This window comes from Panicum virgatum, chromosome 8K, assembly GCF_016808335.1.
Source record: "Panicum virgatum strain AP13 chromosome 8K, P.virgatum_v5, whole genome shotgun sequence".
In the NCBI taxonomy this organism is placed as follows: domain Eukaryota; kingdom Viridiplantae; phylum Streptophyta; class Magnoliopsida; order Poales; family Poaceae; genus Panicum; species Panicum virgatum.
In genome coordinates, this window is record NC_053143.1 from 11,637,756 (window position 1) to 11,653,487 (window position 15,732).

General features: G+C 39.3%; 2 protein-coding genes across 2 annotated transcripts; both read right to left on the minus strand.

Annotated features, from left to right (window-relative positions):
• Positions 1-7,525: 7,525 nt before the first annotated feature.
• Positions 7,526-10,552, minus strand: LOC120646160 (ankyrin repeat-containing protein At5g02620-like). Its single transcript, XM_039922857.1, has 3 exons — positions 9,959-10,552; positions 8,490-9,028; positions 7,526-8,197 (listed from the first exon to the last, which is right to left on the minus strand). The coding sequence occupies exons 1-3, from the start codon at positions 10,533-10,535 to the stop codon at positions 7,598-7,600; spliced, it is 1,716 nt and encodes a 571-aa protein (XP_039778791.1). The 5' UTR covers positions 10,536-10,552; the 3' UTR covers positions 7,526-7,597.
• Positions 10,553-14,816: 4,264 nt separating this feature from the next.
• Positions 14,817-15,498, minus strand: LOC120645444 (nuclear factor NF-kappa-B p100 subunit-like). Its single transcript, XM_039922228.1, has one exon. The coding sequence runs from the start codon at positions 15,399-15,401 to the stop codon at positions 14,817-14,819; it is 585 nt and encodes a 194-aa protein (XP_039778162.1). The 5' UTR covers positions 15,402-15,498.
• Positions 15,499-15,732: the final 234 nt, after the last annotated feature.

Sequence of the window (15,732 nt, forward strand, 5' to 3'; positions counted from 1 at the left end):
TAGTTGAAAATGAAGGGCAATCATACCCTTTTCAGCCAAGGAGCAAAATGTCGTCCAATCAAACGCTGCCACATGTACATAACATGGACTAGAGGGCTCACCAGGGAAGAAATCCAACATAACAAAGGCCCAAACATCAACCATTGACAAGTGGGCCCCAAGAACAGCCCAACCGAAGAAGAAGAAGGTCGGTGGGCCTAGTGGGATGGCCGGCCGACCACCCTGGTCGGCCGACCAGCCCATGGGCCCCACCGCCTTCAAGCTCCACGTGGTTGCTTCCCATTGGCTTCTTATGTCGGTTCAAGAAGGAATGTTCTTGATTCCTAGCCATGGAGAGGGTGGCTCCCCTCTATAAATATGAGGGGAGGGGCTCCATTTCATGACATGGAGGAGATGAAAGATCTCTTTCATCACTACAAGCTACACTAGCCAATCTTTCAAGATATAGTTCATCTCCACTTGTAGAGGTCTTAGGACTAGAGGAGTTCGGGTACAAGTCGTAGTTCGAGGTCTTAGAGTCTTCGTGAAGAGTCTGGTATGTCTTTTACCTTCTCTTTATGTAATGATCCGAGTTGTACTAGAGTCTACTTATTTATTCAGTACTTTGGTTCGTATGCTCATATTTGTGTATGTGATCCTTCTCGTGAGTTATGATTGCATTGTGTGATTCATATGCGTAGACTAGTTCTTGTTTCATGGCTTTGTTTCATCTTCCTTAATTGGGCGCTCTAGAACTAAGGCCCCGGATAGAGAAGGGTGTCCTTACGCAAGGCTAGAGTGGTGCTTGTTAGCAGGCGTGGTGCCTAGGTTGATAACCACGTTTGAATGCAACTCTATCCCACGGTTTGTAGAGGTAGCCGGCAGGTGGTGACAGCCTTGTTGAAGCCCTAGTAATCCTCCATGTTCGGATAGAGGGGTAGGAGGTACATAAAGCCGTCGAGTGTTCAGGCTCCTCCTGTTCATCTGGTTGCGGTCTCCCTAGTCCATGTTCATAGATTTTTCTATGTGTATGAACGACTCAATCCAGCTTGCTCATGAAAGTACGATAGATTATGGCTCTAGTTACCCTTGATCTTGCTTTTATCTCTCCGATATCCTAGACAGAATTATCTAGTTGTGCTTGTGTGTTGACTACAACTTTATCATGAACATTATTCCCCTGCTCGGATCATTGACATTAATCAATAGTGATGTGGCAGAACCGCCAAAATTAATCCGGCTCAATTGCGTTAACCATCACTATTAAACATGAAATGATTAACACGCACTTTGAACGGAGAAATCTGATAGTCTGTCGGGTAAAATCCCGATAAAACCACTGTATTTCGGATCGAAACAACATACCTCACTCGAAGGTGAGCCCAGAGATTACAATACAAACTTCAATAGTAAATATTGTTACAAACTGAGTTTGGGAATTCAAATGGAGTACCTCAGAAATTTGAAAGTAGATAAGTTCTTTAGAGTTTATAAACAACAGAAAAGAAAACGAGATCTAGCGACGATATATGACATCATGATGATGCCCGTACATGACGTCAATCTCACCAAGCATTCCAAAAGATTACCTGAAAACAAAGTCAAAAGCAAGACTGACCCGACTAAGGGTATATAATATCCCTTTAACTAGACAAGCAAGACTTGTGAAGGCTCTGGGTTTCTTTTGCTGAAAAGCAATAAAGAGTAGGTCCTTACTTTCAAGTTTTAGCTTTCAGATTCTAGTTTCATTAATTATTCTAGGTTTGCACCTATCTATTCAAACATGGTAGAGAAAATAATTGCATCCAACCATATTGAGTATTATTGTTTCACTTCTTACTCTATGTGGCAAAGGGATCAAGCAGTCTCAATATCCGCGAGAAACGGACGATTCTGAATTGAATTTTCAACCTTGCAAGGGTAGACCTAACACACACTCTTGGAGCACAAATGAGTCACTCCCAAGCAACTGTTTGCTTCTCATTCCGGTTCATGGATCAGGGCCACTCTCCCCAAGTACAGAGAACCGCCCTTCTCTGCACCCGTTGTTGTACGACTATAGGGAACCAACCTCGTCCCTCATAGCCGTGGTCGATTGTGCAGCCTATCTTAACATAATTTTAATTTCCTATCTCTAAGAGAGAGTGGGAGGTATGTCCATTTGCCGGGTCGAGGAGTTACTAGGCTTGCCGGTACCATATTTACGGCATGTGGCTAGTACTTTCAAACGCTTAACCACCGCTACCACACTGTGCGGCCTTAGCAAAATTTTATCAAAACAGACGGATTTCCACCATGAAACTTGTAACCCAATCCATCCATGGTCCTTATAATGATTGCAAGAAAGTAAACAATCAATTACTATAGAGCTCGCGAGTGACAGGCAATCACTCGACTTTTACCGGTTCTATTAGCATAGCATCTAGTACGGACTCAGATCTAGTGTTCAATCAATAGGTATCTAGGAATATGCATCTAAGGTTTTCAATCAACTCCAATAACTTAAATGCACAAAAAAATAACCATAAGTTGCATAATTTAAAATAATAGGATTATGCACCGGGGCTTGCCTTTAATGGTGTTTATAGATTTAGTAGGCTTTGACTCTTCCGAATTGGAGTTCGGGACTTCAATTAATTCCACAATGTTGGTCTGGATTTCAGAGAAATCCCCGTCTGGTTCCTGGATGAGTTCATACGTTCCGTTGACTAGCGATATTGTTTCTATATGCAATGCAGTAGATGGATTTTGTGAAGTGCTTAAGTATAGCTTTCCTTCACTAAAGAGTTGAAAGCCAATAAAGTAAACATTTAAGACCAAACATAAAAGTGTTACTTTACTGGGCAATCGTTTATAGAGTAAAAGTGAACACAAGGAAGTTCATAAATTAACAAAACTAGTTACACTAAGAAACATTGTTTGAAATTAAAAGAAAGAAAGGGTAATTTTATTCAAAAACATGGGGTGGGTTGAATTCAAATTTAGAATTTGAATTCAAAAAAAAATTCAACAACTAGGGTTCAAACATCAAATATCAACTCAAAGTCCAAAAGAAAAGATCATGTATATAAATCAAACTTAAACACGGGGCCTATTCTAACAAAAACAGAAACAACACTAGCATGCATGACTTAACCCTAGAACTCAAGAATAAATTCAAAACTCAAGCTAGACAATGCAAAAATTCTTCCAAAAAATTTACCATGAACTACTAGTAATTAGTAGAGCCCATGGTAAAAAGATGACCCTAAGAAATTAACAAAAACATGCCTTAATAAAATAAATAAGTGCAAATGATAGAAATAAACAAAACACATGAAACAAAAAACAAATGTCAAGCATTTGGACCACAAATTTCACACAATACTATACATGGCAAAAGGATGCTATGTTCCAAAAATCAAGCATAACAAAGCTATGGTTAAAAAGATATAAATAAATTACTCATTTGTTAACAATTAAACTAGAGCACACAAATTAAGGTTTCATACAAACTTTAGTAGCCAAAGCTATAGATCTAATTAAGAGGAACATAACAAAATTTATTTGATATTTTTATGATTTTTCTACATTTTTCTAGGATTTTTCAAAGTTTACTGCAAAAGGAATTGAAAACTTTGCAGAAAAGACCTTGGAAAGAATCAAATCAATGCAATCAGGTCCTTATGGCCACGGCCGGCGGCAGGGGAGCTCTGTCCGGCCGAAATCCGGCGAGGATGGCTCTCCTCCGGCGAGGGCAAGGGGTGGAAAAGGTTCAGTGATTCATCATGAACCGATTTGTTGAAGAAGTTTAAGGCTAAGGTGGATCGGAGGTGGGGCGCCCGGGGAACAGCACGACGGCGTTGATGGCAGACAGCGGCGGCGGTGCACTGGCAGACGAGGAAGGGAGGGGCCTGGCTCAGGAGCTTGGGTGGAAGAAGGGGAAAAGGATGAGCTACTCGGTTGGGAGGAAGTGGGGCAGAGAAGGGAGCTCGGCTGGCAGTAGGGTAGCGGCGCGGCGGAGCAGTGGTCAGTGGAGGTGGGGCCCCGGTGATAGCGACGCTCCGGTGGGCTAGGGCTTTTATAGGTCGGGCTAGAAGACGATGAGCGAGAGGAAGAGGGGATAGGTTTGCCGAGGCTGTGGGCAAGAGACAGCGGCGGAGCAGTTTCTCCAGGGGGTGTCCGCGCAAGCTGGCGTGAGGGGACGGCGTGGCATGCGCGCGGATGGCCAGCAGGGATGGTGGAGTGGCGGCGGGGCCTTGGGTGTGGCACGTGGAGATGGCGAGGCAGTGCCTCGAGGCAGCGCAGCGAAGCAGCGGGCAGGGAAGAAGGCGGCGGGGCAGAATGGCGGCAGCGGCGGCGCCCCTGTTTAAGAAGATAGAGGTAGGGGTGGTTTTGCAATATTCTGAAATTCCAGGGGCTTAGTTGAAAAGTAAAATTTTCCGTTGATCTAGGGCTCAAATGAAAAAATGTTCAACATTAAAGTTGCGTAGTTTTTCAAGATCTACAACTTTCATGTTGTGCAAAATTTCACTAGATTAAAGGATTTTGAAATATTTTCAAATCCGTCAAATCTTTTAAAATGCAAAAGAACACAACTTATGTTTTAAAATTGCAAGGGTAGCCCTAAGCATGAATATATGTTTTTATGAGGGTAAAAGTGAAAAACAAAATATGCATTTTAACTCCTCACAAAATTTGAAATTTTGCCTTTTGCAAAACTATTTTGTAGAAAGGACTTTGCACTTTTTTCAAAATTACAAAAATACCCTTGCTATAGAAATCATGGTTTAAATTTTTAAATAAACACAAAAGCTATATTTTTAACCCCTAAAATCTGGATTGTCACAAGTGGTTCCCCTAGCTTAATTAAATTATTCACACCGCTGCCTTCCCTGCAGAAATATAAATGACACCCCGGGTTACTCTCGTGTGAAATGCTACGGCAGTACTCCGTGCGCTTGCGGATTTATTCGTGGCTCATGAAATACCTGCCATCCCATTGACGTCTACGGATGACATCGCTGTTTTACAGGGGTGACGTTGGTAGGTGTCAACAGCGCACAACCGCCGGCAGCAACTCAAGTGAGCGATGGCTGAGGGCATGTACAACGGGCCGTTGTGAGCTGTCCGTAGTAAATTTTGCGGAAAAGCACCCTTGTGGGCTGAAGCCGTCGTCTCGCGAGGCGACCATGGCGGGCTTGTGTTCCCAGGCGAAGAGACGTCGAGGAGACACGCTGCACAGGGTCGTCGCCTCCAGGCGACGGGACGCGGATCCGACGGTGGCATGCCAGAAGAATCCTAGGTGCGCACCAAATCCATTCCTCGGTGGGCGGCGAGGCATTGTCGTCGGCCTTTTTGGCAAGTGGCAATACTATGGCTTGACTTGACTCGCCCAACAAATTTCCCCAAAATCATTGTTCATTTTTGCTGATGCATGCAGTGCCACAGACTATGGCAATACTATTGTTCAAAATTCTTTCAAAAATACTTTAAGTTTAAATAAAATAGTAAAATACATGATAAAATTGTAAAATTTTTACCATAGTCATATTTTGATATGCGTAACATAGGAAAAATATCAAAATTATATTGCAATGTATATAATGAATAAAAGTATTAAAACAACAATGTAGACATGTGTCACACTACTATCTCATACCACTTAAGGCTAACTTTGTGTTTTGAACACATTTTAACATGTTGAATTGTATTTTTAATATTTTTCAGTAGTTCTACAAGTCACAACATGCTTAAGGTAAAAATTTCACATTTTTTGAACCATTTTGCAGCTCTATTTGACTTAAATGTATTTTCGGGTGAATTTTGAGAATGATTTTTAGGGGCGGGGCGGGCCCCCACCCGCCCCTACAAATCCATTTATAGGGTCGGGTGGGGGCCAGCCTACCCTTAAAAATCATTTTCAAAATTCTCCCGAAAGTTTTTCTAATTTAAATAAAATAGTAAATCACATGATAAAAGTGTGAAATTTTTACCATATTCATATTGTGATATGTGTAACATAGAAAAAATATCAAAATCACATTGCAATATATATTGAATAAAAGTGTTGAAACAACAAAATCTCATACCACTTAAGGCTAGCTTTATATTTTGAACACTCTTTAACATGTTGAATTGTATTTTTAATATTTTTTAGCAGTTCTGCAGGTCACAACATGCTTATGGTAAAAATTTCACATTTTTTGAACTATTTTGCTGCTCTATTTGAATTAAATGAATTTTTGGGGGAATTTTGAGAATGATTTTTAGGGGCGGGGCGGGCCCCCACCCGCCAAGCCCGCCCTTACAAATCATTTTCAAAATTCTCCCAAAAAATATTTTAATTCAAATAAAATAGTAAAACACATGATAAAATTGTGAAATTTTTACCATAGCCATATCGCGATATGTGTAACATAGAAAAAATATTAAAATCACATTGCAATGTATATAATGAATAAAAGTGTTTAAACAATAATATAGATATGTGTCACACTACTATCTCATACTACTTAAGGCTAACTTTGTGTTTTAAACACTCTTTAACACTAAACATGTTGAATTATATTTTTCACCAGTTCTACGGATCACTACATGCTTATGCTAAAAATTTCACATTTTTTTGAACTGTTTTGCAGCTCTATTTGAATTAAATGAATCTTCGGGGAAATTTTGAAAATGATTTTTAGGAGCAGCCGGGGCCCCACCCGCCATTACAAATGGTCTCATTTTTCAGGGGCGGCGGGGGGTGGGGTGAGCCGCCCCTGAACTGCTACAGTACCCGAGCCCCATTTGTAGGAACATGTGACTTTTTGGTCCGTCCCTAAAAAAATTCAAGGTGTTGCTACAAATTGTTTTTATAGTAGTGCATGTTCGTGACAACGCCTAGTTTATTCAGGAAGTCCATGTAAAAGATATAACATCTGTTTTTTGATTGTCGGTTTACAAGGCTGTATGGGCTACTGTGGTTGTGGCATGGGGCCTCCCACAGCCTTGCAAATATCAAATATGTTTGGGAATTGGACGATTGGTGTACCTAAAGAGTATAAATAATTAGTCCGTGTGGGCGCGGCAGCCTTGTGTTGGTCTGTTTGGCGCTACAGAAACTCTGTGATTGTTTATAACAAACAACCATCCTTTTTACAGGTGATCTACTCTACAACACACTGGCTACGCATGTGGGCTATCCTTCAGCCGTCTACCTCGCAGGACGTCCTTGTAGCGGCGTCTCATTTTTTGGAGCGGGTGGCCAAGGAAGTTTTTGCCTGGGCACATGGGTGGCGGTCTAGTCTTAGGATTGATTGTCATTAATTTGTCCGGTTTTGTAAGACTTTTGTATGCTGTGTGCCTTTTGGCAGAGGTCCGAAAAATTTCAAAATGATGTATCACCTTGATGTATCACATTGAAATTAATAAAAGTTCCCTTTTCCGAAAAAAGGAAGTCCAAGTCAGAAACAGATCATCACTCTCAACTGCTCAATCTTGACATAATAAGAATGTTCAAAGTACATAGTACATGCATTACACGGAGTTTTGCATTACCAAAATAAAATCATCAGCCGAAGCTCATGCTAAACTTGTTTCTTTCATCAAATAATAAGAAACTAGTTGGCACCAATAATGTGAGCCCAAGAAATTAGACCATATCAAGGAGCTCAGACTTGAATGTCCGACCCAGCCGAAATCTTAGTTTCAAGATGGGCCATTCACCTAGCAGCTTAGTAACAATGGGCAATAAACCCGTCAGTACGCAAACCGCAACAGCCAACCACTGGAGATGATGGGCCAGAACTGTGTATAAACCAGTTGCGAATGCCGTGGTGGTCGCCATGTACGCAAACCACATAAGCTTCTTTGTAAATGATCTGTAGTAAATCAAGAACTCAAGATCCTCCCACTTGGCTATGATGCATATGAAAGCAACCGCAAGTGAAGAGCACATTGCTAAGGTGTCGGAGATCAAGAATGCTTGGAAAGCGACCTTCTTTGCCATGATGGGAAACCCCTCGTTTCCAGCATCAGTGCTGTATCCTCCAGGTAAAGTGAATGCAGCAGCAAAAGTAATTGTTGCGATGAGGATTGCCACCAGGGAAGTGTTGCCTGTATATGTTTCATTCAGTGACTTGATATCCTTCCTCATTAAGTTTGTCACTTTCTCCTTGGCTTCCTTGTGGAGATTATAAATACAAGTTTCATCTCGAGGATCTGCTTTCAACAAAAGCATGGACACTTCGTTCTGCATAAATTGGAAGAAACATGCAAATATAACTTGCAGTAGTAATTAAAATAGGTTTGTTGCCAAGGTCGTTAAAAGAAAAATTGTAGTTTAGTTTTAAAACCCTTCTGTCCCTTTCTTTCAGAACGGATATTACTGGTTGTTTGAATAAGCAAGTTGATGTGTCAGTATTGTTTGCACACTGCTAATAATTGGACTAGTGCGTATGAATCGATATCGCAGTAGAACTGCAGATGGCTGCCATACATACTGATTTAGTGGCCCAACAAAGTGAGGAAACATACGTACGTACCCAGTATAAAGTCTTGGCATGCTTTGTGGCACCTGATAATTGCCAGGTTGCATTGTCTCCATCATTGTCAGTCACTGTGACGTCTATGTCATGGTGTTGCAATAAAGCAGCGACCATCTTCGGATCGCACTTTTGGACTGCGAGATGTAGTGGAGTTTCTCCATCTCCATCTCGCATGTTAATGAGTCTGCGTAGTTGTGGCGAGCCCAGGACAAATTGTACGAACTCCCTTTGTACGGTTGACACAGCTTCATGCAGGCAAGTCCAGCCACTTGTATCACAATAGGGAGCATCTGGACAATGTTTAAGAAGCTCTCTAGCAACGCCAACATGTCCTCGGTGTGCAGCACAAACAAGAAGAGGGGTATCACCACGGTTTGAGCCGAGGGCATACCCCAAAGACCGATCGTGTTCCAATAATACTCTTAGCACGTCAATCTTGTTAAAGAGGACAGCCACATGCAATGGAGTGTTGGGAATAGATTTTTCTTTTTCTCTGGCCAGCCATGGACGTGTCTCCACAATCTTTTGAGCAAGAACTGTAAGAAAATCAAGGCACGAGCAGTGATTAGTAATATCTCACTATTACTAATTGCAGTCTCCTTTTTAAGTCTCCATGTGAAACCACTGTGGGTCTTAGGTGGACACTTAAAAAAAAAGAAAAATTCTAAAAATTTTCATAGAAACTAGAAACATCCGACCATCAATCCGATAACTCTAAACATAATCGTTACTGAATTTGTTATCTTTTCTAAGAAATTACCCACCTCTACCATTATAAAAATAGACTAAAGCAACCCTCTAAACATGTATCTAAATTACCAACCTATGCCATTAAAAAAATCTAAAGTATTTCCTAATGTTCGTGTAAATTACCCACCTATGCACTATAGAAGTAATGCAAATAATCCCCTAAATTTGCATATAAATTATCCAATTATGGCATATTAAAAGTTAAAGTAACCCATAAATCTGAATCTAAATTATATAACTATAACAAAATATTAAAGTGAACCAATATAAAATTTTAAAAAATTACTATTTCTATAAATATTAATATATTATTTATGTTATCATTTATAAAAACTAGTACCTACAATATGTGTCACCATATATTCATATATGATGGAAGAGATAAGGATACCAATTCACAAATAAATTATTCAATTAAATACATATCAAACATACATGGAGGTGTGATTTGAAATAAAAAATTATTACTACTAGATAATGATAAATGTGTATTTTAGAGTATGTGTTAGATAGAATATTTAATAGATGAAAGACAGCGCGAGATAAATAATTATAATTCTTATTTTTATATTAATTCTAATTAGTCTGTGCGGGAGCATAGGTTGATAGGCTAGTAATAATAGTAATGTCATAACCAGGAACACGTTAGTCATTACTGAGTTATGTTGTATAGTGTTGAATTTCATCAGTTTTGCCAGATTTTCCCTAGGTCTCACCTGAATTGCCGTTTCTCACAGCAGCATGCAGAGCATTTGAGCCATCGGATCCCTCATGGGCAGAATCAGGAATCTTCAAAAGTTTATCGACCACATCCTCGTAATTTTGTCTCATCACCGCCATGAACATGGCTGACTCCTGGTATTTGTTCACAGCATGCGATAGGGCGGGCTCCGCTGCTATCAGCTCCAGCGCCAGGCTCTTGTGGCTGCTACGGATGGCGTGGTGCAGCGCATTGAATCCATGCTTGTCTTGCTTCAAGATCGCCCTGCTCAGCTTCTGATCGCGGCAGTAGCTGAGCAAAACAGAAGCTACAGAAACATGTCCGCTTGTCACGGCGGTGAGCAGCGGCGTCTCGCCACTGGCATTGACAGCGGTGAGTAGTAGTGGCAGAGATTCTTTGTTCAGCGCTAGGACAGCCTTGCAGAATCCCTCTTGGCCATGGATGGCGGAGATGTGGAGGCAGTTGTTCCCCGGCGGAGTTGATCCATACAACACGCCTGTGACATGTTCAACCAGGTGCTGCATTGCTATTGTGTCTCCAGTTACGGCTGCTTCCAGGAGACGCCTGTCCATTGCTGATGCTCCTGGTGAAGCTATATTATCTGCCACCTATTTTTTGCACATAAAAACGCTATCAGCTTCTGAGTTTCTTGTTGCAACAAAAGATCAACGTGTTGGGTTATATGGTGGGGCAGGGAACAATTTGAACTAGGTTTGGTTGGCACACTATAGATTGTTTGGGCATCTAAAAGTAGAAAATATACCCCGTAGGCAAAACTATATAAATATAAAAATTATAATTATATTGAGTACAATACTATATTGATAAAATGTAAAAGTGAATTAACATACTTTTAATCCTGGCTGCTTAGTAAATTACTATGCCACTACGAGATTCAGCTTATTTGCCGTGTGCGAGAGGCGGCACACGGTAAAGACCACACAGCAAACACCGGCCGTCAAAGCCTTCTTTGCTGTGGGCCTTTTTATGGGCACATAGCAAAATAAAGAACTCGATAATACGTAAACGGCAAGAACCCCAAAAAAATAGCAAAAACTTTTTTTAATAGGGGAGGCCCCTACCGACCTCCCTTGGCGCATAACCTCATCTACCACTACACCACACTCTCACTTGTGACTATACTCTATTTTTTTCCCACATATTATACTAAATCGAGTGTAAATTGCTTGTTTGATGCTCTAATTGAATTTAAATTAAAAATTTGTTAACTACAATGTTTCATAAGTTTTCGAGATCTATAACTTTTATTTTGGTAGTTTCTCCATCCGAGGTAGTTTATGAAATTTGAATTTCAAATTTGAGAAATTCAAACTTAGTTTTTTGTTGACAAGATAATTTTAAATAAAAAAGTTGTCAACTACAATGTTTCATAACTTTTCGATATCTACACTTTATTTTTTGTAGTTTCTCCATCCGAGGTCATTTGAAAAATTCAAATTTCAAATTTGAGGTATTCAAACATACTTTTCGTTGGCCAAAATTAATTCAAATTAAAAAAAAGTTCAGCTACAAAGTTGTATAACTTCTAAAGTTCTACAACTTTTATTTTGATCACTTGTTCATCCGAAATAGTGGTAGTAATATTGTTCACAAATCTTATATATATCTTTTCTAGTTTCAGGAAAATATACGAGAGATATAGATTTTATGAACAACGTTACTAACGCTTTGTCGAATGAAGAGATGACCAAAATAAAAGTTATACATTTTGTGAAGATGTAGAACTTCGTAGTTGACAACTTTTTAATTTGAATTAATTTACTACTTCAAAATATGCTCTGAATTTCGGCTTTGCCATGTGCTATAAGGAAGCACACGGCAAAGCTTTACTGTATGCACCCGGCAAAGATATTATTTACCATGTGCCCGATAGAAAGCACACAGCAAACTACAGGGCACACGGCCAAGAGCCGGATTCCGGTAGTGAATGCACCTTTAGACCTGGTACTATAACCCCTTTTTCTAATGGTGATTGATGCTCATCGCTTCTTCTATATATGTATTTTTGGTATGTACAGTGATACAAATTTTGGTAGTTTTAGTGTGTTTATGGGAGCACTCTGTGATACAATTTGGTAGTTTTAGTGTATTTTTGGTACATACAGTGATACAAATTTTCAATGATTAGGTGATTAGTTAGTTACAGATTTAGATGTTTAATTTAGGTTAGGCAGAGTGTGGTAGTTTCTATGCCAATTCAAACTTTATATATATTATTTTCACAAAGTCATAGATGAGTATTTTAGATAAATATTAGTGATATTTTTTGTTACTTTCATAATGGCAAGGGTTGATAATTTATATACTCCTTCTGTCCAGAATATATCTACGTTTAGATTATTTCCCAACTCGAACCTTTTAAACTTTCACTATTGATAAATAAAATAGCAATATTGATAACTTAAGAATGATTTTAATTGATTCATCATGGCACCAACTATCACAACATGTAACATTTACTATTTAATCTTAATTATTTTAGAGATATTGTATGTTAATTTATATTATTTTAGTCTTGTTTAGAAGTTAAATAATATTATTTTTTGTAATGTAAAAGGTGGGAGTTTTGAAAAATTATTTGATTCATTTCCAAAAGGGTGGACATGGGTAAATTTATAAAAAATTTAATATATCTAACATTTGTTGTTATTAATAATGATTAGCTCTAACTTATTATGATGGTCAAACAGTTGTGATATTCTGGCGGAATTCCATGGATCTATGTTTTCTAGCGTATTTCTGGGAGAATTAACAAGGAAGTCTTAAAAGTTGTTTCTATTTAGTGCTACCAAGATACAATAATTGCTTGCGGATTTATACAGAGAAAAAAGTACGTACCCAGCTTACTGGGTTACCAGCGTTGTTAAGCACGGTGATGTCTATGTCTTGGTGTTGCCGTAAAGCCATGTCAATCTTCTTTTTTTCTTTGGAAGTGACTTCCTCCTCCTCATCATCAGAATCATCCGCGTTTGCGAGGTGCAGAGCAGTTTCTCCCCTGCTGTCTGCCATGTTAATAAGATGCTGAAGTTGATGAGACCCCAGGACAAATTTCACAAACTCTGTCTTAACAGATGATACAGCTACGTGAAGACACGTGGAGCCCTCTGCATTGCGGTAGGGAGCATCAGGACAATGTTTAAGAAGCACTCGAGCAGCATCAACATGGCCATGAGATGCTGCCGTACAGAGAAGTGGGGCACCATTCGTGGAAATTAAATACCCTAAGGACCGGTCATGTTCCAACAACGCTGACAGCACATCAACGCTGTCCTGATTTGCCGCCATGTGCATTGGAGTATCCTTACTTTCATTTTCTTGTCTGGCTAGCCAAGGTCGTGTCTCCATAACCTTTTTAGCGATAACTGAAAGAAAACGAACCCAAACATGGTTACGCACACGAAATAATGATGGAAGCTGCAGAGAATGTTGCTAGTTTTAGTGTTAAAAATTATTCAGAGCTATTTTATGAGTTGCATATAAATACAGTTGGCAGGGAACTGGTGCATGGTAAAGAATTGGCGGGCATACATTTTTAATTTGTTGCATGGAAATAAATCTTAACCTTTAATCATTCTTGTGGCTGAACAGGATAAATGAAGGGAAGGCAATTTATATGCAACTTTAATTGGTGTTTCAGCTTGTGGGAACTTTTCAATTGGCTTTTGAGATCTCCAAAAGTCAAATAACCTAAAAACCATAAGCATCCTGCCATGAGTTTTGCGGGTTCTGGCTTTTAGGACTATATTAGTCTATCAAACCATGCTCCGCACAGGCTAATTATGATTAATATAAAAATAAGACTTATAGCTAATAATTATAATTATCTATCTCAAGCCCTCTTTCATCTATTAAATATATATTGATCATTATTCAATTGCAATAGATTTCATTTGACACCACATCTTCATTTGAGTTTGATATATTTAATTGAACAATCTGTTTTGTGAATTGGTATTATTGTCACTTCCATCAAATATGAATCCATGGTAACACATGTTGTGGGTAGTATTTTTATATAAATAATAACATAAATAATATATTAATAATGATAGAAATAGCAATTTAGAATTTTATTTAGTGCATTTTAATATTTTGTATAATTACATAATTTAGATCTGATTTACTCTCTCCATCCAAAAAAAAGTTATCCTAAGAGTTTTAGGACAAATTAATAAGATGGTAAAATAACTCTGTTTACCCCTATTTGTTACCTATATTTGGCACAAATTGATTCTTACATGCATATGCACTTTCTAAATAGAGTAAGATGACTTGTTTTTTGGACATATTTTGAATCCTAGAATGATTTGTTTCTTTTGGGATGGAGGGAGTAGGGGTTAATTTAACTTTTAATAATGATATAATTTGATAATTTATATATAAATTTATGGGCTTCTTTGCATTATATTTACAATGGCATAGGTGGGTAATTTACACGAAGATTAGGTGGTTACTTTAAATTTTTTTATAATAGCAGGGGTGGGTAATTTACACTAAGATTAGGGGGTTATTTTTAAAATGGCAGAACTTGGTAATTTATTAGAAAATATAACAGATCCAATGACTATTATGATTAAGAATTGCCGGATTGATGGCTGTATGTTTCTGATTTTTGTGAGAATTTTTAGAATTTTTCTATTTATTTAGAGTGTACACCGAGGATCCTAAGTGGGTTCACATGAGCCTTCAAAAGAGTCCTCCAATTAGTAATAATAAAATGGTTTTCGGACAATCCAAAATCTATTTCAAAAGTTCATAGAAGCTCAAACAAATAAGGCCTCAATCTGTTTGAGAACGTCTAAAACTAGCGAGCTATATTCTAGTTATTGCAGTTAGGTGATGAATGCACAGGTCTCACCTGAATTGCCATTTCCGACGGCAGCATGGAGAACATTGAAGCCGCAGGCTCCCGAATCAGCCGAATCAGGAATACTCAACAACTTGTCGAACAAATGAGTGAAATTTCTCATCGCTGCAATGAACATGGGCGACTCGTCGTTTTCATTCACAGCTTTGGATAGGTCAGGCGCGGCTTCTATCAGCTCGAACGCAAGCGCCCTGTATCCTCTGCGGATGGCGTAGTGCAACGCGTTGCATCCGTGCTTGTCCTTGATCAAGATCGCCTGCTGATCCTTGCAGCACCTGAGGAGAAGAGAAGCTAAAGCCGGGCGGCCCCTCGTCACGGCGGTGAGCAACGGCGTCTCGCCGTCTGCATTGACGGCAGTCAGGAGAGGAAGAGACTGGCTTAGCGCCAGGACGTCCTTGCAGAACCCCTCATGGCCATGGATGGAGGCGATGTGGATGCAGGTGTTCCCCTGCGGAGTTGTTCCAAGCAGCAGGGCCGGATCGTGCAAAGCCAGGCGCACAATTTCTGTGGCATCACCAGATACGGCTGCGTTGAGGAGCCGCCTGTCCATCCCCGGCCCGGCCCTCTCCTCCGATATGATGAACAGGTGCTACTTTATTTTTATGAGATATCGATGCACGGAGAACTCCACGTCTGGAGGAGCGCTAGATAGCTGTGAGAACGTAGTAATATGCAGTAAGAATCAGAAACATACTTCTTTCGCTTAAGTATATGTTCTTGAGTTTGTACTAAGTCAAATCCTAAGTTTGGACAAATTCATAGAGAAGAACAATAACAACTACCATACCAAAGAAGTAAAATAAAAAACATATTTTAAAATAGATTAAAAAATGGACAGTTGGTATGATGCAATTATTGATCTGTTACGCACATGTGGAGGT

Excerpts from the sequence above, each read along its gene's own strand:
- LOC120646160 (XM_039922857.1), bottom strand. The coding sequence starts at position 10,535 with ATGGACAGGCGTCTCCTGGAAGCAGCCGTAACTGGAGACACAATAGCA. Across the intron at positions 9,029-9,958 it reads TGTGAGAAACGGCAATTCAG|TTCTTGCTCAAAAGATTGTG; the intron begins GTGAGACCTAGG and ends ATTTTCTTACAG. Across the intron at positions 8,198-8,489 it reads ATGCCAAGACTTTATACTGG|AACGAAGTGTCCATGCTTTT; the intron begins GTACGTACGTAT and ends CAATTTATGCAG.
- LOC120645444 (XM_039922228.1), bottom strand. The coding sequence starts at position 15,401 with ATGGACAGGCGGCTCCTCAACGCAGCCGTATCTGGTGATGCCACAGAA.